This window comes from Bos indicus, chromosome 2 (genome assembly GCF_029378745.1).
Source record: "Bos indicus isolate NIAB-ARS_2022 breed Sahiwal x Tharparkar chromosome 2, NIAB-ARS_B.indTharparkar_mat_pri_1.0, whole genome shotgun sequence".
In the NCBI taxonomy this organism is placed as follows: Eukaryota; Metazoa; Chordata; class Mammalia; order Artiodactyla; family Bovidae; genus Bos; species Bos indicus.
The window spans coordinates 93883629-93905167 of NC_091761.1; the positions used below are offsets into that span (position 1 = coordinate 93883629).

The window sequence follows — 21539 nt, forward strand, 5'->3', positions numbered from 1 at the left end:
CTCTTTGCATGAGGTGGCCAAAGTACTGCAGTTTCAGCTTTAGCATCATTCCTTCCAAAGAAATCCCAGGGCTGATCTCCTTCAGAATGGACTGGTTGGATCTCTTTGCAGTCCAAGGGACTCTCAAGAGTCTTCTCCAACACCACACTTCAAAAGCATCAATTCTTCGGCGCTCAGTCTTCTTCACAGTCCAACTCTCACATCCATACATGACCACAGGAAAAACCATAGCCTTGACTAGACAGACCTTTGTTGGCAAAGTAATGGCTCTGCTTTTGAATATGCTATCTAGGTTGGTCATAACTTTCCTTCCAAGGAGTAAGCGTCTTTTAATTTCATGGCTGCAGTCACCATCTGTGGTGATTTTGGAGCCCAGAAAAATAAAGTCTGACACTGTTTCCCCATCTATTTCCCATGAAGTGATGGGACCGGATGCCATGATCTTCGTTTTCTGAATGTTGAGCTTTAAGCCAACTTTTTCACTCTCCACTTTCACCTTCATCAAGAGGCTTTTGAGTTCCTCTGCACTTTCTGCCATAAGGGTGGTGTCATCTGCATATCTGAGGTTATTGATATTTCTCCCAGCAATCTTGATTCCAGTTTGTGTTTCTTCCAGTCCAGCGTTTCTCATGATATACTCTGCATATAAGTTAAATAAACAGGGTGACAATATACAGCCTTGACGTACTCCTTTTCCTATTTGGAACCAGTCTGTTGTTCCATGTCCAGTTCTAACTGTTGCTTCCTGACCTGCATACAAATTTCTCAAGAGACAGATCAGGTGGTCTGGTATTCCCATCTCTTTCAGAATTTCCCACAGTTTATTTTGATCCACACAGTCAAAGGCTTTGGCATAGTCAATAAAGCAGAAATAGATGCTTTTCTGGAACTCTCTTGCTTTTTCCATGATCCAGCGGATGTTGGCAACTTGATCTCTGGTTCCTCTGCCTTTTCTAAAACCACCTTGAACATCTGGAAGTTCACAGTTCACGTATTGCTGAAGCCTGGCATGGAGAATTTTGAGCATTACTTTACTAGCATGTGAGATGAGTGCAATTGTGCGGTAATTTGAGCATTCTTTGGCATTGCCTTTCTTTGGGATTGGAATGAAAACTGACCTTTTCCAGTCCTGTGGCCACTGCTGAGTTTTCCAAATTTGCTGGCATACTGAGTGCAGCACTTTCACAGCATCATCTTTCAGGATTTGGAATAGCTCAACTGGAATTCCATCACCTCCACTAGCTTTGTTCGTAGTGATGCTTCCTAAGGCCCACTTGACTTCACTTTCCAGGATGTCTGGCTCTAGGTCAGTGATCACACCATCATGATTATCTGGGTCATGAAGATCTTTTTTGTACAGTTCTTCTGTGTATTCTTGCCATCTCTTCTTAATATCTTCTGCTTCTGTTAGGTCCATACCATTTCTGTCCTTTATCGAGCTCATCTTTGCATGAAATGTTCCTTTGGTATCTCTGATTTTCTTGAAGAGATCCCTAGTCTTTCCCATTCTGTTGTTTTCCTCTATTTCTTTGCATTGATCGCTGAAGAAGGCTTTCTTGTGTCTTCTTGCTATTCTTTGGAACTCTGCATTCAGATGTTTATATCTTTCCTTTTCTCCTTTGCTTTTTGCTTCTCTTCTTTTCACAGCTATTTGTAAGGCCTCCCCAGACAGCCATTTTTCTTTTTTGCATATATAACAACCCATTTACAGCCATTCTAAGTTGGACCCTTTTTTTTTTTTAGCCCACCATCCCTCGCTCCTTCTTTAAAACTTAGAGTCCAGTCTTATCTCAAGCCTTATCAATATCTACTTCTCAATGAGAGTCCACATTCTCCTTTCATCTCTCTACCTACCTACTATTTCCAACTCCTACACACATCTGACCCTCTATAGTTACCAAGTATGTTTGTGGGTTTTCTCTTTACTTTAAACTCTCTTGAACGAACTCAGTATACGTTTATGGAGCAGCTGTGATGTGCAGAGCTGTGTGGTAAGCTCTGAGAGAGATCACTAGATACATGAGACTTGGTTCCTTCCTTCAAGATCTTGGTGCTTCAGCACAGTGTATACCCAGCCTGAGGCAGGGCAACAGGCAGATGAGGTGAGAATGAACTACTGCAATGAATCCAGAGGAGAGAGATTTTCTTTGCAGTTGTTCCAGAAATGGAGATGCAGTAGGGAGATGAGAAGATTCAAAGTTACTCGTGCCTATACATCTATCCCAGGGGCTCACGTCTCTTCATCTGTTCCAGTAAGTATAGCCATCTCATTCCTAGCTAAAAATTTTGCCAGTGACTCAGTCCTTCTAATACTGAGCCCTTTCCCTCAAAGGATTATCCTCATAGGTGTAGAAGCATTCAGTCCCTCCTTCCATAAAATTAAGACAGTCGGTACCCAAGAGCTGCCATCTGACCCACTCTGCTGGTGTTCACTCATTAAGTTGTGTCCGACTATTCGCAACCCTATGGACTACAGCATACCAGGCTCCTCTGTCCTCCACTATCTCCCAGAGTTTGCTCAGATTCATGTACTTGAGTTGGTGATGCTATCTAACCATCTCATCATCTGCTGCCCCATTCTTTCCCCTTCAGTCTTTCCCAGCATCAGTGTCTTTTCCAATGAGTTGGCTCTTCACATCAGGTGGCCAAAGTATTGGAGCTTCAGTGTCAGTCCTTCCAATAGATATTCAGGATTGATATCCATTAGGATTGACTGGGTTGATCTCCTTGCTGCTCAGGAGGCTTCTCCAGCACCACAATTAGAAAGCATCAGTTCTTTGTCACTCAGCCTTCTTTATAGTCCAACTCTCATATTTGTACAAATTTTCCAATCAAAATCTGAATCCTTTGGGTCTCCAGAAATGACCCTAATCAAAAATAAAATAGAAAAGAAAACATAGTTTAAATTTGGGAAAAAATAAGTAAAATTTTTCAAATATCGATATTGTCATGACAGCTTTTGCAAAGAGTAAAGAAAGCAAATATAGACATGTTCTTCTTAAGTAAATATGGCTCCTGGGTGAGGTTTTGAATTAAAAGTCTTATAGGAAAATTAATAACACATATGAATAAAAATCATAGTGATGTGAAAAATGAGGGGTCTTAAAGTGCTGATACATTTGCATTTGGATCCTTGTTTTCATTAAAATCTTCAAAGAAAGCTGCCCCTGGATTCCTCAAAGTTGGCTCAAAACATGCAGCATTAGTCACTATGATAAGCTTTTCTTTGGCCCCAGAATATATTGCATTTTGTGCTTCCCTATAGATACTAAATGTCACTCAAATAAAGGTACTATGAAAAGGGAAACCCAAGACTAACTGAGATAAAATATCAGGTCCCTATTCCACTTCCTTTATTCTATCAAATTCTGTAGTTAATAATCTGGGCATTTTTTTCTTGCAAATTTTTTAAAATTTTATATTGGGGTATAGTTGATTAACAATTTTGTGTTAGTTTCAGGTGTAGAGCAGAATGATTCAGTTATATATGCATGTATCTATTCTTTTTCAAATTCTTTTCCCATTTAGGTTATTAAAGAATACTGAGTAGAGTACCCTGCGTTATACAGTAGGTCCTTGTTAATTATCTATTTTAAATATATTAGTGTGTATATGTCAATCCCAAATTCCCAATTTATTCCCCCCACCACCATCTTTCCCCTTTAGTAACCATAAGTTTGTTTTCTAAGTCTGTGAAGCTGTTTAAATGAGTTCATTTGTATCTTTTTTTTTTTTTAGATTCCACATGTAGGTGATATCATATGATATTTGTCCTTCTCTGTCTGACTTACTCTGACACTTAGTATGGTAAACTCTAGGTCCATCCATTTTGCTACAAATGGCATTATTTCGTTTTTAATGGCTGAGTAATATTTCATTGTATATATGTACTAAATCTTCTTTGTCAATGGACAGATCTTCTTTGTCAATGTCATTTGTCTAAATGTCAGTGGACATTTAGATGCTTCCGTATCTTGGCTGTTATAAACAGTGCTGCAGTGAACAGTGCGAGGTATGCATGTATCCCTTTGAACAAAGGTTTTTTCCAAATATATGCCCAGAAGTGGGATCGCTGAATATTAATTTAAAAATAAAGCTAAAGTAGGTAGTTTAATTTTGAGATTTAAAGGAACTTCTGTACTGTTCTGCATAGTGACTGTAGCAGTCTACTTTCCCATCAACAGTGTAGGAGGGCTCCCTTTTCTCCACACCCTCTCCAGTATTTATTTCTAGACATTTTAATGATAACCATTCTGACTGGTGTGAGGGGATATCTCACTGTAGCTTTGATTTGCATTTTCCTAATGGCAACCCACTCTAGTGTTCTTGCCTGGAGAATCCCAGGGACAGGGAAGCCTGGTGGGCTGCTGTCTATGGGGTCACACAGAGTCGGACACGACTGAAGCGACTTCACAGCAATGATTAGTGATGTTGAGCACCTTTTCATGTGCATCTAGGCCATCTAAATGTCTTCTTTGCAAAAATCTTTATTTAGGTCTTATGCCTATCTTTGACTGGCTTATTTTATTGACATTGAGCTACATGAGCTGTTAGTAAATTTTGGAGATTAATCCTTATCAGTCACATTTTTTGCAAATATTTTCTCCCTTTCTGTGGGTTGTATTTTCATGTTTTTAAATGGGTTCCTTTGCTGTGCAAAAGCTTTTGAGTTTAATTAGGTCACATTTGTTTTTGTTTTTATTCCCAATATTCTAGGATGGGGACCAAAAAAAGATTTTTGCTATAATTTACGTTAAGGAGCGTTCTGAATTTGTTTTTCTCTAAAAGATTTATAATAATATCAGTCTTACATTTAGATCTTTACTTCATTTTGAGTTTATTTTTGTGTATAGTCTTAGAAACATTCTAATTGCGTTATTATACAGGTAGCTGCCCAGTTTTCCCAGCACCATTTAAGAGAGAGTCTTTTCTCCATTGTACAGTCTTGCTTCCTTTGTTGTAGAGTAATTGACCGTATGTGTGTGGGTTTATTTCTGGTCTTTCAATACTGCTCCATTGATCGGTATTTCTGTTTTTGTGTCAGTACCATACTGTTTTGATTACTGTTGCTTTGTAGTATTTTCTGAAGTCAGCAGCCTGATTACTCCAGGTCCATTTTTCTTCCTCAAGATTGCCTTGGCTCTTCAGTTTCTCATTTCCATTGTTGTTGTTCAGTCACTAATTCATATCTGACTCTTTGTGACCCCATTAACAGCAGCACTTCAGGCTTCTGTGTCCCTCACTGTCTCCCAGAGTTGACTCAAACTCATGTATATCGAGTCAGTGATGCCATCTAACCATCTCATCCAGTCAGCAGCTTTTCCTCCCGTCCTCAGTCTTTCCCAGTTTCAGACTCTTTTCCAATGAGTCAACTCTTTCCATGGGGGGCCAAAGTATTGGAGCTTCAGCTTCCACAGAAGTCCTTCCAATGAATATTCAGGGTTGATTTTCTTTAGGATTGACTGGTTTGATCTCCTTGCTGTCCAAGGGACTCTCAGGAGTCTTCTCCAACACCACAGTTCCAAAGCATTCTTTAGTGCTCAGCCTTTCTTATGGTCCAGCTCTCATATCTGTACATGACTACTGGAAACACCATTGCTTTGACTGTATAGACTTTTGTCTACAAAGTGATATCTCTGCTTTTTAATACACTGTCTAGGTTTGTCACAGCTATTCCTCCAAGAATCAAATGTCTTTTAATTTCATGGCTGTAATCACCACCTGCAGTGATTTTTGAGCCCAAGAAAATAAAATCTGTCACTGTTTCTATTTTTTCCCCATCTATTTGCCATGAAGTTATGAAACCAGATGCCATGATCTTAGTTTTTTATATGTTGGGTTTTAAGCCAACTTTTTCACTCTCCTCTTTCACCCTCGTCAAGAGGTTCTTTAGTTCGTCTTTGCTTTCTGCCATTAGAGTAGTGTGATCTGCATGTCTGAGGTTGTTGATATTTCTCCAACAATCTAGATCCCAGCTTGTAATTCATCCAGCTGGGCATTTCACATAATCTACTCTGTATATAAATTGAATAAGCAGAGTGACAATATACATCCTTGACATACTCCTTTCCCAGTTTTGATCAGTCTGTTATTCCATGTCCAGTTCTAACTGTTGCTTCTTGACCCATGTACAGGTTTCTCTGGTGGCAAGTAAGGTTGTCTGGTATTCCTATCTCTTGAAAAATTTCCACAGTTTGTTATGATCCACACAAAGTATTTAGCATAGTCAATGAAGCAGAAGTAGATGATTTTTCTGGAATCAGTTCAGTTCAGTTAGTCATGTCAGACTCTTTGCGAACCCATGGACTGCAGCGTGCCAGGCCTCCCTGTCCATCACCTACTCCCAGAGTTTATTCAAATTCATGTCCATTGAGTTGGTGATGCCATCCAACCATCTCATCCTCTGTTGTCCCCTTCTCCTCCTGCCTTCAATCTTTCCCAGCATCAGGGTTTTTTCCAATGAGTCAGTTCTTCTCATGAGGTGGCCAAAGTATTGGAGTTTCAGCTTCAGCATCAGTCCTTTCAATGAATATTCAAGACTGATTTCCTTTAGGATGGACTGGTTGGATCTCCTTGCAGTCCAAGGGACTCTCAAGAGTCTTCTCCAACACCACAGTTCAAAAGCATCAATTCTTCAGTGCTCAGCTTTCTTTATAGTCCAACTCTCACATCCATACATGACCACTGGAAAAACCATAGCCTTGACTAGACAGACCTTTGTTGGCAAAGTAATGTCTCTGCTTTTTAATATGCTGTCTAGGTTGGTCATAGCTTTTCTTCCAAGGAGCAAGCATCTTTTAATTTCATGGCTGCAGTCACCATCTGCAGTGATTTTGGAGCCCCAAAACATAAAGTCTGTCACTATTTCCACTGTTTCCCCATCTGTTTGCCATGAAGTGACGGGACCAGATGCCATGACCTTAGTTTTCTGAATGTTGGGTTATAAGTCAACATTTTCATTCTCCTCTTTTACTTTCATCAAGAGGCTCTTTAGTTCTTCACTTTCTGCCATAAGGGTGGTATCATCTGCAAATCTGAGGTTATTGCTATTTCTCCTGGCAGTCTTGATTCTAGCTTGTGCTTCATCCAGTCCAGCATTTCTTATGACGTACTCTGCATATAAGTTACCCTTGCTTTTTCTATGATCTAATAAATGTTGGCAATTTGGTCTCTGGTTTCTCTGCTTCTTCTAAATCCAGCTTGTACAACTGGAAGTTATCCGTTAACATACTGTTGAAACCTAGCTTGAAGGATTTTGAGCATTAACTTGCTAGTGTGTGAAATGAATGCAGATGAATGGTAGTTTAAACATTCTTTGCATTGTCTTTCTTTGGGATTGGGATGAAAACTGACCTTTTCCAGTCCTGTGGCCACTGCTGAGTTTTCTAAATTTGCTGGCATATTGAGTGCACCGTTTTAACAGCATCATCTTTTGAAATAGCTGGAATTCCATCACTTCCACTAGCTTTGTTCATAATAATGCTTCCTAAGGTCTACTTGAATTAACACTCCAGGATGTCTGGCTCTAAGTGAGTGACTATACCACTGTGGTTATCTGGATCATTAAGATCGTTTTTGTATAGTTCTTCTATTCTTGCCCCCTCTTCTTAATCTCTCTGCTTCTGTTAGGTCCTTGCTGTTTCTGTCCTTGTTTGTGCCCATCTTTGCATGAAATATTCCCTTGGTAGCTCCAATTTTCTTGAGATCTCTAGTCTTTCCCATTCTATTGTTTTCCTCTATTTCTTTGCATTGTTCACGTAAGAAGGCGTTCTTCTCTCTCCTTGCTATTCTCTGAAACTCTGCATTCAGTTGGCTATATCTTTCCCTTTCTCCTTTGCCTTTCACTGCTTTTCTCAGCTATTTGTAAGACCTTCTTAGATAGCCATTTTGCCTTTTTGCATTTCTTTTTCTTTGGGATGATTTTGGTCACCACCTCCTGTATGCTGTTACAAACTTCTGTCCACAGTTCTTCAGGCACTTTACCTACCAGATCTTATCCCTTGAATCTATTCATCACCTTCACTGTATAATCATAAAGGCTTTTATTTAGGTCATACTGAATGGTCTAGTGATTTTCCCCCCTTTCTTCAATTTAAGCCTGAATTTTGCAATAAGGAGCTCATGATCAGAGCCACAGTCAGCTCCAGGTCTTCTTTTTGCTGACTTTATAGAGCATTTCCATCTTCAGCTGCAAAGAATATAATCAGTCTGATTTCAGTGTTGACCTTTTGGTGATGTTCATGTATAGAGTCATCTCTTGTGTTGTTGGAAGAGGGTGCTTACTATAAGCACTGTGTTCTTTTGGCAAAACTCTGTTAGCCTTTTCCCTGCTTCATTTTGCACTCCAAGGCCAAAGCTTCCATACAAAGTGTAAAATTCTTTGTTCTACTTCTCTGAAAAATGCCATTGGTAATTTTATAGGGATTGCATTGAATCTATAGATTTCTATGGATATTGTAGTCATTTTGATAATATTGATTCTTTCAGTCCAAGTGTATGGCATAGCTTTTTTATCAGATTGTGTCATCTTTGATCTCTTTCATCAGCGTCTTGTAGTTTTCAGAGTTCAAGTCTTTTGCTTCCTTAGGTAGGTTTATTCCTAGATGTTTTATTCTTTTTGATGTGATTATGAATGGGATTGTTTCTTTAACTTCTCTTTCTTATCTTTCCTTGTTAGTGTATAGGAATGCTTTAGGTTTCTGTTTATTAATTTTATATCCTGCAATTTTACTGAATTCATTGATGAGCTCTAGGAGTCTTCTGGTACCATCTTTAAGATTTTCTATGTATAATATCATGTCACTTGCAAACAGTAACAGTTTTACTTCTTGCCCAGTTTGGATTCCTTTTATTTCTTTTTTTCCTCTGATTGTCAGGGCTAGGACTTCCAAAACTATGTTAAATAAAAGTGGTGAGTGGACATTCTTGTCTTCTTTATGATCTTGGAGGGAAGGCTTTCAGCTTTTCACCATTGACGATGATGCTGGTTATATTTTTGTTGTTCAGTCACTAAGTTGTGTCCAACTCTTTTCAACCCCATGGACTGCAGCATGCCAGCCTTCCTTGTCCTTCACTATCCAAAGTTTGCTCAGATTCATGTCCACTGAGGCAATGATGCTATCTAACCATCTCATCCTCTGCCACCCTGTTCAACTCCCACCCTCAGTATTTCCCAGAATCAGGGCTTTTTCCAATGAGTCAGCTCTTCACATCAGATAGCCACAGCATTGGAGCTTCAGCATCAGTCCTTCCAGTGAATATTCAGGGTTGATTTCCTTTAGGATTGACTGGTTTGAAGCTAGCTTTTTCATTCTCCTCTTTCACATTCATCAAGAGGCTCTTTAGTTACTCTTCACTTTCTGCCATCAAGATGGTGTCATATGCATATCTGAGGTTGTTGATATTTTCTCTCAGCAGTTTTGATTCCAACTTATGATTCATCCAGCTTGGCATTTCACATGATGTACTCTGCACATAAGTTAAATAAAGAGGGTAACAATATACAGCCTTGTGGTACTCCTTTCCCAATTTTGAACCAGTCAGTTGTCCCATGTCTGGGTCTGTGTTGCTTCTTGACCCACATACAGGTTTCTTAGGAGACAGGTAAGGTGATCTGGTATTCCTATCTCTTTAAGAATTTTCCACAGTTTGTTGTGATTCACACAAAGGCTACAGGTTTGTCATGCACAGCCCTCATTATGTTGAGGTATGTCCCCTCTTGGCCACTTTCTGGAGAGTTTTTATTGTAAATGGATATTGAATTTTGTCAAAAGATTTTTCTGCTTCCTTTGAGATGATCATATGGTATTTATTCTTCAATTTTTTAGTATGGTATATCACAATGATTTGTGGATACTGAAAAATCCTTGCATCCCTGCGATAAATCCCTATTGATCATGGTGTATAATCATCTTAATGTACTATTGAATTTGGTTTGCTAATATTTTGTTGAGGATTTTTCTATCTATGTTCATCAGTGATATTGGCCTGTAATTGTGTGTGTGTGTGTGTGTGTGTGTCCATGTGCATATTATCTTTGCCTGCTTTTTGTATCAGGGTGATGGTAGACTCAGAATGAGTTTAGGAGTATTCCTCCCTCTGTAATTTTTTGGAATAGTTTCAGAAATATTAAGTATTAACTCTTCTCTAAATGTTTGATAGACTTCACCTGTGAATCCATCTGGTCCTGGACTTTAATTTGTTTGGAATTTTTTAATCACAATTTCGATTTCAGTACTTAAAATTGGTCTGTTCATATTTTCTATTTCTTCCTAGTTCAGTTTTGGGAGATTGTACCTAAGAATTTGTCCGTTTCTTCTAGGTTGTTCATTATATTGGCATATAGTTGTTTCCAGTTGTCGTATGATTCTTTGTATTTCAGTGGTGTCCATTATTTCTTTTTCATTTCTAATTTTATTGATTTGAGCCCTCTCTCTTTTCTTCCTAGTGAGTCTGGCTTAAGATTTATCAATTTTGTTTACCTTTCAAAAGAGCCAACTTTTAGTTCCATTTATCTTTGCTATTATTTTCTTTGTCTCTATTTCATTTCTTTCTGCTCTGATCTTTATATTTTTCCTTCTGCTAACTTTGGATTTTGTTTGCTCTTCTTTCTCTAATTGCTTTAGGTATTCTTTATTTGAGATTTTTCCGGTCTCCTCGGGTACAATGGTATTGCTAAAACCCATAGGTTTTAGATTGTCATGTTTTCATCTGTCTATAGGTATTTTTTTTATTTCCATCTTGATTTCTTCAGTGATTCACTGGTTGGTTAGTAGCATATTGTTTTGCCTCCATGTGTTGTTGTTTTCCTTTCTTTTTTTTTTTTTTCCTGTGTCCTGGTGTGCATGAGACCATGTCTACACCAAAAGTGGAGTCTTGCTTCCCCTGCTACTGCTACTGCTGCTGCTAAGTCGCTTCAGTCATGCCTGACTCTGTGTGACCCCATAGACGGCAGCCCACCAGGCTCCGCCGTCCCTGGGATTCTCCAGGCAAGAACACTGGAGTGGGTTGCCATTTCCTTCTCCAATGCGTGAAAGTGAAAAGTGAAAGGGAAGTCACTCAGTCGTATCCGACTCTTAGCGACCCCATAGACTGCAGCCCACCAGGCTCCTCCATCCATGGGATTTTCCAGGCAAAAGTACTGGAGTGGGGTGCCATTGCCTTCTCCCTAGTCTTATGGAATTCCTGTGATCAAACCCCACTGGTCTTCAGAGCCAGATTCTCTGGGGGCTTTTCCTCCCATTGCTAGACCTGCCAGCTGGTGAGCCTGATGTGGGGCTCAAAACTCCTTGGGAGAATTTCTGCAATATAATTAATTTCCAGTTTGTGGGTTGCCTACCTACCAGGTATGGGCCTTGATTTTATCATGATTACATGCCTCCTACCATCTTGTTGTATCTTCTTCTTTTTCTTTGGATGTAGGATATCTTTTCTGGCCAGTTCCAGTGATTTTTTTTTTATCAATGGTTATTCTGCAAGTTAGTTGTGATTTTGGTATCTTCATAAGACCAGGTGAGCTCACGTCCTTCTACTCTGCCATCTTATCTCCCTAAAAACTTTTGTTTTAAATATGTGTGTGTGCACACATAATATTTGCAATCACTGAGAAGTTCTAGTAAAAGCCAATCCTCAATTTTGAGCAAAGAGTTTTTATAAACAACAGCAACCCACTCCCCCACCACCGAAGAAAGAAAAATCCTTCCAGCACTCTTTGAACCTTAAAGAGTGTTTTTATAGGCCAGCTCATTGTTTGTCTTCTCTCTGAAAAATTAGAAAGGATAACTGCTTTGATGAGTTCTACAGAAAAAGACAATTTCCATGATTTCATTTCTTGACAAAGAACAGCTACCTCACTTGGTTTCTGCCACATGTAAGCAAATTCCCAGATGTAAAATCTCCCCTCAGAGGAAGCAATGTGAGTCCGCAAAACGGTCTTGAATTCTGCCCCCAGATTCCCCTGGCCGTGCAAGGTGACCAAGTGGCAGGGCGAGGCGTGGGAGAAGAGGCTTGACCGTGTGCACGCAGCCTGTGCGGTGGCTGTGGCTATCAGGGTGGCTTCTGCTCTGTCACCGCTTGATCTGGCTAGTCTCTCCACAAAAAAAAACAATGCCTGCCTGTCTTTTATAATATTCTGTTTTAAAAGAGAGAAATCTCCAGGGAGAGAACAGGACCCTAAAAGTCCAAGGCCTGGAATTCCTCCTTTCTCTCTTTCAATTTTAAACAGGAAACATTCATGCTAAGAGGGTCCGGAGGGAGCATTGATTGTATGTTCGTTTTAAGGTAGATAATGTTTGTGTGTTGCAAATGTCAGTGATTTATCCCAAGGGCTTAAAATGAGTGCAGAAAAACCACATGTTTCACTTCATGCAGAGAAACATCATCAGTAGATTCTGAGAGAAAACACAAGTTAGAGGGGCTTTTTGGGTTTTGTTTTTTTTTTTAAGTGTTTTGAAAATCTCTAACATGAACCAAAAGGAAGTAGAAATGAGCATGATGGGAGAGGGGGGAAGCTTAAAATATTGTACAATAAAAGATATAATGAATGCTGGAAGTTTTATAAATTAAAAAAAATTAATAACATTCTAAAGGAAAGAGAAGATGAAATCCCCATCCTTTATTTCCCAGTGCTGGGGTGACAGATTACACATTTGTGCTCTATTTGTCATGGGCAATTTAAAATAGAGCAAAGCAAACTGCACTGAATAACAACAGTTGATGCTATAATAACTTATACACAAACAATTTAATTTTTTTACCTGAAAACTCTAACTAAATTAACCCAGGCTCAAGGATCTAACTTTCATTATTATACATAGCCAAATTAAGACATAAAAAAGAAGAGAAAAATTCTATTGTTCATCCTTATGAATGTGTTCACGTGCTGCTTTCCACATGGACTCAAGCTTAGAGCTTGTCAAACCATCATTGATTGGGGAATTTACAGAGCTGTTTTCCCATCAAACTCTGCAGATTACAGGGTGATTGTGACCCTCATTGACAGTGCTTGATTAACCACAGACACCGTATTCTTACAGCCCTGTCATTTCTTTCAAGTGTCCTACCAGGTTGTACTCTAACATTGGAGAGCTTTCCATTAATTGTTACTGTTGCTCTTTCCTTGAAAAAGAAATAATAAAAAGAGGAATGGTAGAAAGTGGGGAGGATTTGGGCATGATGTTAGGGAATATGTGCACAGAAGGTTTATGGGATTTTAAGAGCTGCAAACAGAACTCATCTGTTTAACCCCAGGCTAGATAAGATGCAGTCATCTGTACATTGTTTAGAGACGTATTGCTTCTGTTATGGCAAATGGATCAGAAGATGCTTGTTGTCTTAGCAGAGAGATCCAGACAGGGTCGCTTTATGTTAGTGTTTATTCTTGCCCTGGACCTTTCTGTGTGCCTACTCCTGACACAGTGCAACTTAACAGCTGGTTTGACTTTTCCCAATCTGCTACCGGCTGGGTGGTACTTACTGACTTTGCAGTAGAATGGCTTCATATAAGTTATAGGTGGATAACTCCAGACTCTAGGTTGGGACTTCCTCCAGGAACTGTGGAAAGAGGGCATACTAATCTACACAGATGTGTCACAGAAGCCAACCAGAGTTAGACCAAGACTGTGGCCTGTGTAAAGAATAGCCCACAGACCAGGAGAGAAGTGAGTTCACTCCCTGGGAAGTTTATGACTCCAGATAACATGTGCATTTCTACCACCATGTCAGGATTCAGGAAGGTGGAGAAGGAATGGGGTGAACAATTCTAGTATTAACAGAGCCAAACTCAGCCTTGTTTAGGGAACTCGCTTGGTTACTATAATAAAGGCCAACATATCAACAAGATAGAAGAATATTTCTCTCTTAGGCGCCTAACTGACATGGTGGCTTCATGGTGTAGAGGAACCAGGCTCTTTCCTTCCTTCTTCTTCTTCTACCTTCCTCAGCATGTGGCTTTCTCCTTATGATCTTTATTATGGCCACTCTTAGCAGACAACAGAAAGGAGGGAAGAGAAGAGGGTCTCTTTCTTCCTTTTAAGGGTATGCATCATGGCTATTCACATCCCATTGGCCAGATCCAGTCTGTGGGCACACCGGACTACACGGGACGCTGAGGGCTGTGGTCATCAGCTGGGCAGCCAGCTAGTGGTCACTGATGTGTGTCTTGTCTTCTCTTTCCAGGGGAGGACCAACAGATCCTGTAGACTACCTGACAGCCGCGTCTCGAGGGCTCTACAAGGAAAGGGAGCTTCCCTATTACCCAGGGGCTCATCCTGTGCATCCACCCAAAGGAAGCTATCCTCGCCCCCCAGATCTGAGAGTCACAGATCTCCGGTATCCCCAGTACTACCCACCCCCGCCAGCCCCCCAGCACAAAGGACCTTTCCGACAAGATGTCCCGCCTTCCCCTCCTCAGCACCACAGAGTACCAGCCTACCCAGAAATGGGCAGACCAGGGCCCCGAGGGAGCAGCCCAGATCAGTACCCCTACCGAACCCAGGATCCTAGGCAGAAGAACCCCATGACTGCAGCCGTGTAGCTCAACACCACCAAGCTCAGCCCAGCCCAGGACGGAAGACATCCAACATCACCTTTGTTCTTCCTACACCTTAAGGCCTTCTTCCTATCGAGAATTCTCTGTGGTACAGATTAGATTTTTCTCACTGAAGCTGCAGCACTTGACCACTAATCAGAAAGAATGGAGTAGGAGTTTGGGGAGGGAAATCAGAAGGAAGAGGAAGGATAGGGTCATAAAAACAAAACTGCCTGATATTTGAAATACGTTTAGAATTGTTCAGTTCACCGAGAGTGGCAATTGAACAGGCAGAGAGCAGTGGAGATCTACAGCATGGCCACCTCTCTGGAACACAGACATGCATAGCATTGGCGTCATGGCGGGGAGAGGGGCCAGTCTCTGTCTGGGACATCATTCATTCAGAGGCTAAGCTTCAGCCACCTCCTTAAGTTGTTAAGTCTGTGAAGAGTAGCTGCAAATATGGGCATCCTAAGAGAGTAGTCTTTGCATTGAGAAAACAACAAACATGAAGAGTGAGCTCCTTGAAATGTTTTGTACCCAGAGGAAGGCTGCATTTATTTGTAGAATTTCTCAGGTTCTCAGTACCACTCACTTGGTATAAGCATTTCATGTTTCCTCGATTTTTATATAAAAGATGTGAATGCAGTATTAGTGTCCTGGGAGAATTCACAAAGCTAGTCAGAGCTTCCAGAAGAACTCTATGCCTAGGATCAAGGCAATCAAGTTAAAAGGCTAAAATTCCCGTGGTCCTCACCTTCCTTTCTCCCACATCCCAGGCAAGATAGCATAGAGATATCTGGCTTCAGACTCATCCCCAGATCTCCTGCTTGTCATTATTGTAACTGGGGCCTTTACTTTAAGACTCCCACTTGAGAGCTGAGATGTACTCAGGAAAGAGAGGGCCCTCTGGTTAGGTCACCCAGGAAGCAGTGCTCTGGAGATGCCAATTCTAGACTCAGTGCCAACCAGCACCATGTGCACCCAGGGTCAGGAAAGGGCTGACGGTGCTCTTTGGGAATGATAAGGAAGCAGTAGTAGTGTGTGCGTATGTGTGTGTGTGTGCGTGTGTATGAAGGTGTGTGATTACCAGTATGGAGAATGGAAAATAAAAATACTTTCTGGAAAGTTTGATGAAGAGAATAAAAAGGAAAACAACAAACAAAACAGAAGGGAAGGGAGAAGGAGCATAAAACTAAATCATTCTACATCTGCTATATTTCATTAACACGAGTCACAGCAAGACCAAGGCCAAGGTCTCCAGTTGGAAAAAGGTCTTATGGCTTTGAAAAGCTAAAACCCCACCCTCCAAAATCCATCACAATTTCTTTAGAGCTTTGCACATATATTCTACTTATTTCAACATAGATTAGAACCTCTAAACCCTGATCCAAATGAGAACACAAGAGAAGATGAGAAACAGCAAAGCATGGGAGCAGCAACTCAAATTGCTCAGTGACCCTTGCAGTCCTCTAAGCCTTTTTACATTCCTTCTTCATTCCCTCCCCCCAAAAATGCCTTGAGTTCAGTTCAGACATATTCTGTCTGAGATTAGAATACCTCTGACTGCTAGGATTTCATAAATTATAGTATTGATGTTATTGAATACATAGAGTATCTATCCTGCCCAGTTTAGTATTTTTTTTAAATTTTAAAATATAGTTCTGTTACCAAGAATGATGCAACTGCTGGGTTTAGACTTAACTAGTGTTATTTACTGAACTTAAAGAGGTATCATTTTCTAAACTACAGTTTACTTACAGCCCTCTTGAGAATAGGTTGTCAAGTTGTCTTTGGCCCTCTGTCATCTCTTTTAAGCCAGGCACCTTTAGATTCTTTGCAATTTGTTCTGAGGTTGAGGACTGGGCCCTTCTCACCTCAAGGTGGAGTGTAGGTGAGCCATAGGGTTTCCCTGCCAACAAGCTGCAAGCTGCCTTCCCTTGAGCTAAATAAACCTTCAAGAAGACAATGGTGAGATGAGAGAAGTATGATGTATTTTGAATAAAAGCCAGCTCTTCAGGATGTTCCATAGTTTAACCAAATTTCTGTAGACTACTGGATATAGCCAAGTCAGAGGTTTCCTTCTGGATTAAGGCCAAGTTCCCCTAAGGGGCAGTGATGGAAGGTGAGACACTCAGAGCAGCCCCAGTAGAAAGAATGCCCATATTTTCACCACATTGCCAGCTTGTGAGCATGGTATCTCCTGCACTAAGGCTCAAGGAAAGCTGCTCCAAGCATGGTTTTGAGTGTGTGTGTGTGCTCAGTCGTGTCCTACTTTGCCACCCTATGGACTGTAGCCCACCAGGCTCCTCTGTCCACGGACTTTTCCAGGCAAGAATATTGGAGTGAAGTTGCCATTTCTTCCTCCAGGGCATCTTCCTGACCCAGGGATCGAACTGGCCTCTCCTGCAGTGGCAGGTGGATTCTTTACCGCTGAGCCACGTGGGAAGCCCTTTTGTGTTGTATACACAGGCAGTAAAGCAATTGCTAATTCTGAGGGGCAGCCAAGGATGTGAATGTACTATTAAAAGTAATGGGAAAAGATTATAGCAGTTTTCTTTTCTTGCTTGAAGTATAACACATGACCTATTTGACCTTACCCAGAAGAAGCCAACATTGTGTGTATTACAGTCTTCATCAAATCGAGTAACAATAAAGAACAGCTTGAATGTAAGCTTTATAAATGCCTGTGATCCAACCCAATTGTCACCACCCAGAGGTTATGGAACTCTTTCCCAGTATTTAGAAGAACAGGTTGTTTAGAGTATTTCAAAGACCAGGATATAATCAGTGGGCTCCTAGTAGCAGGAAGTAGTTCCTGATTTATTTTTGGCCTTGGACAAGCTCAGTCTCAGAATGCAAATAGCCCCCCAGGAAAAGGTGGCACTGAGAGCTTGGTGAGCTGAAAACCCACCAATGTACACCTGCCTGGCTCCTGATCTGACCGCTAGGTCATCCAGAGCTTGAAGTGATGTGTTGACCTCAAGTCACTAGATATTTTAAGGAGCTCTTTTTCTGTCCCTTTTTGCAGGAGTAGAGAGATGCAAGAGAGCAGACCACAGAATGCGTTTAGATGCAGGCAAACTCAGTCCTCTACAAGGGAGAGAAGAAACACAGCGTCTCACTAACCCTTCGTGGCCTTGGGCTGTGTCAGTATCACTCTTGGTATAATATTGCTTCCCCACAATATCACGTCACTGGATGAAAGGAAAGTCCAGAGTCAGGAGTATTTTCTCAAATCAACAAAAAGTGGGGGGAAATTTACTGTGAAGCTCCTTATTAGGTTTTTAGATCTGTATGTGTTGACTTCACAGTATAGTACAGAGCAAAGATCTTATAATTAACAGCACCGTCACCCCGAGGAGGAAACTCTGTGCACACGAACTGATAAGAGGAGATTCGAGACTTCACCGTAGCTTGATTTTTGCCGCCAATAACAAAATTAAAACATGGTTCATTATTCCTTCCGAAGATTTATGAACTTCTTGAATGAAATCTATTTTCTGAAGGAAATCCACCTGATGAGTTTTAGAGTTGCCATGCATAGGGTTGGTATGTCCCTTCCTTTTCTTTGGAGGAGCATCTTAGCATTTCAGGGGGACAGACAGAGCTGGAGAGTTCAGTGTGGACAGCAAGGTGTGTCTATAAAATTCCCATCAGCATTAAACTCTGAAATTTACAATGAACAGCCTTCACATTGGTGCTAAATTGGGTAGACATCCTGCTGCTTTCTAAGTCCATGAGCAAAATATATCTCAGATCTAGTGCAATTAGGCAGGAGGGTGTTGGGAGTCAGAAACAGCCCACGATGGTATTTCTCTGTACTCCCAGTTCACACCGACTTAAGTGGAAATGATGCCACAATGAGACCAGAAAGAGAAGTCTCCGTAAGATATCCCTACAAAGTCACCTTTCTGATAAAAAAGAGAATGAAAGTGAGGTATCTAAAATAAGCCTAGAATCTCATATGCAGCTCAGCTTCTAAGGGGAACTCTTTCTCCCTCGTGTCCTTAAATAGTACTAGAATCTCACACAGCCTGACTTTTGAAGGTGGGCTTCACTACAGCGCAGAATGGAGAGTGAACTAACCACCGAGACTGTCTCCTGACTCAGCTTTTTCAGAAGTGTTACGTTCCATCTATGCTGACTGCAGTGCTGTTTACTACTGGGAACATACAAACAAAACCTGCTGTTTATACAGTCACTTTTTCTAGTGTTTTCCTTTGCTTATATGATACCAAGTCTGTTCATAAGTTCTGAAGATAAATTATGTGAAATCATATTTTGGCATATGATTGAGGGTGGAGAATGAATTCTTTACAGTCTTTTTTGGATGATCCCATTTGTACCACAGAAACATTTTGGATATTGTTATATATGAATATATAAATTTTTCTTGTTTATTTTGCATTAAAATAAAGCTTTATTCAGTCAGTAAGAGAGTCCTGGTTTTCACCCACCACTGACTTGTGTTAAGATTTGATGAATGAATGGGTAGGTCTGGTCCTGCCCACCCTAGAATAGCAACGTCATAGGGCCGAGGACACAGGGAACTAGTGTCTGTCGTGTGCTGTTTTTTAGTCGATAAGTAGTGTCGACTCTTTGCAACCCCATGGCTGCTCTATCCATGGGATTTTCCGGACAAGGAAACTGGAGAGGGTTGCCATTTTCTTCTCCAGGGGATCTTCCCAACCCAGGGATAGAACCCATGTTTCCTGCATTGCAGGTGGATTCTTCACCACTGAGCCACCTGGTTAACCACATGCTGGGTTCCCCCAAAGCAGATGCTGAGATGGGAACGAGCAAGCAATGTGTTTATTTGGAAGAGCACTTGGATTCAGTACCTACAGAAGGCAGGGAAAGAAGATAGGATGGAGCAGAGAGGGAGAAGCTGAGCTGTGTGCCCTTCCAGCTTGGGCTCAGCCAACTCCACAAGGAAATCTGAAGCTTCAGTGGCCCCATAGAGTTGTCCCAAGTGTGGACACGGGAGAGGGGCATTTATCCCACCATCTCTGTCAGGGGTATGGGCTACCCCTGAAAGGAGAGGAGACCCAGAACCAGGCAGTTTTCCTCAGGTGAGGCAATCCCCAAAAGAACAGAACTGAGGGGTCATCTTTGGGCCATATTCACAGTAGCTGGGGAATGGCCTTTCATTCCTGAAGTGGGACTTGGGCAGCACATCACGGAATTCACAAATGCATCCAACACAGTTGACCCCCTCTCTCATGCCAGGATCACTCTCACCCTGTCTAAAGAAACAGGAGTCTGAGCTGGTTTTCCTTGAGACCATCCGTATGTTTCCCAAGCAACTTTACTGGCTTATTCCCAGCCCTCTTCACACTCCCTCTTCAAGTTCATCCACAGCCTTTCAGCTACCATCCTAGACTGATTTGCCCACAATCTCCAGCTCTGATCTGTCTCCTGAGTACAAGCATTTCCACTTTCCTACTGGACATCCCTCCTTGGGCTTTCCAAAGGCCCTTTGCACTCAACTTGTCCAAACTGAAAACAAGCTTTCTCCAAAGAAAACTGCTTCTCATGACTCTGTGCTGACCAAGTGCACCACCATATTCATAGTTAAAAACCAAAAAATCCAGAAATAATCCTTGACTCACCACATATAACTCTGCTCCTTGCCCATAACCATCCCCATCTGATGAGATGGAAGGCCAGCAATTCCACCCTCGACTTCTGTCAAATACATCCATTCTTCCTAACATGCTGCCATGACTTTCATTCAGCGCCATCACTTCTCAGCTGCTCCCCTTGGCAGCCTTCTATGTGATCTCTGCCTCTTATTTAGCTTCCTTCTGACCTACCTCTGTTCTATACAGACCCTACCACCTTTGTAAATAAAATTTTATTGGAACACATAGACACTGATTCACTTAAACATTGTCTACTCTCTCACACTGTGATATCAACCTCTGCCCTGCACTCCCATAGGAACTTTTTTGAAACAGAGAGCTGACCAAATTAGTCTGGAGGCAGCATTGTCTTGTTGAAAGAACACTGGCTTTGCACACAGTCAGTCAGTTCAGTCACTCAGTCGTGTCTGACTCTTTGTGACGTATGGACTGCAGCACATGAGGCCTCCCTGTCCATCACCAAATCCCAGAGCTTGCTCAAAATCATGTCCATCGAGTCAGTGATGCCATCCAGCCATCTCATCCTCTGTTGTTCCCTTCTACTCCTAAAATTAGGTTCAACCACTAATTAGCTACATAACCTTGCATAAAATGCTTCTCTCTCTAGGCCTCCGTTTTACCATTTGTGAAACGAAACTACTATACATCTTACGGGGTTGTTTTAAGAATCAACTTACAGGCCAAACATAGGAGTTATGGAGCCCGTTTGAACTAGCTCCCAAGAACTAACTGTCTGCATTTCTTCCCAACTCCACGTTCAGTGATGTCACATTGGTAGCTTGAAATAGGTCATGTTCGAAGCATTCACAACACAGGAATTAGCATACCCTACAAATCAGGACTTTTTCCCTTCTGGAGAGTCAGTTGTTAAACAGGACCAGCACACCAGTACATAAAACATAGTTATATGTTTACTACAATACTGCTATATATATAACACACATAGCTGCCCAGCAGTCAAGGAAAATGAATCCTTGCCTCCATTCTCTCTCTTTCTCTCTCTCACACACATATACACATGAATCCTTGCCTCCATTCTCTCTCTCTTTCTCTCACACACACACCCCCTCACTCCTCAAAGCCTTTCTGTGGCTAATACTTATGGCTTCAAGTCTGAAGTCCAAAGCCCTCCAAAATCAGTCCACTGTGCCTCTCTCTCAAGTCTCATTACTCCTAATTTTACATCTTGTGCTAGTGTTGGTTCAAATTACTTTCATTTATTTGAGCCAGGGGTGCATTTAACACCTTTGCACCACAGCATTACGCAGTAAATGCAGCAAGCAGATCCTCCGCTGCTCAAAACGCCCTCTGACCTGTGGCCCCTCGGTCCTCCTTCAAATCCCAGACCAACTGACTCTTTCTCC

At 41.4% G+C, this 21539-nt stretch overlaps 1 protein-coding gene across 2 annotated transcripts in view; it reads left to right on the forward strand.

The window, feature by feature from the left end:
- The window catches only part of PARD3B (par-3 family cell polarity regulator beta), a 1151736-nt gene extending 1132775 nt beyond the window's left edge, over positions 1 to 18961 (forward strand). For both annotated transcript variants that reach the window (XM_019975590.2, XM_070800252.1), the window contains one exon: positions 14176 to 18961. In XM_019975590.2, the coding sequence (XP_019831149.2) occupies positions 14176 to 14533 (358 nt within the window). In that variant the 3' untranslated portion in view covers positions 14534 to 18961. The remainder of the gene's footprint in view (positions 1 to 14175) is intronic.
- Positions 18962 to 21539: the final 2578 nt, after the last annotated feature.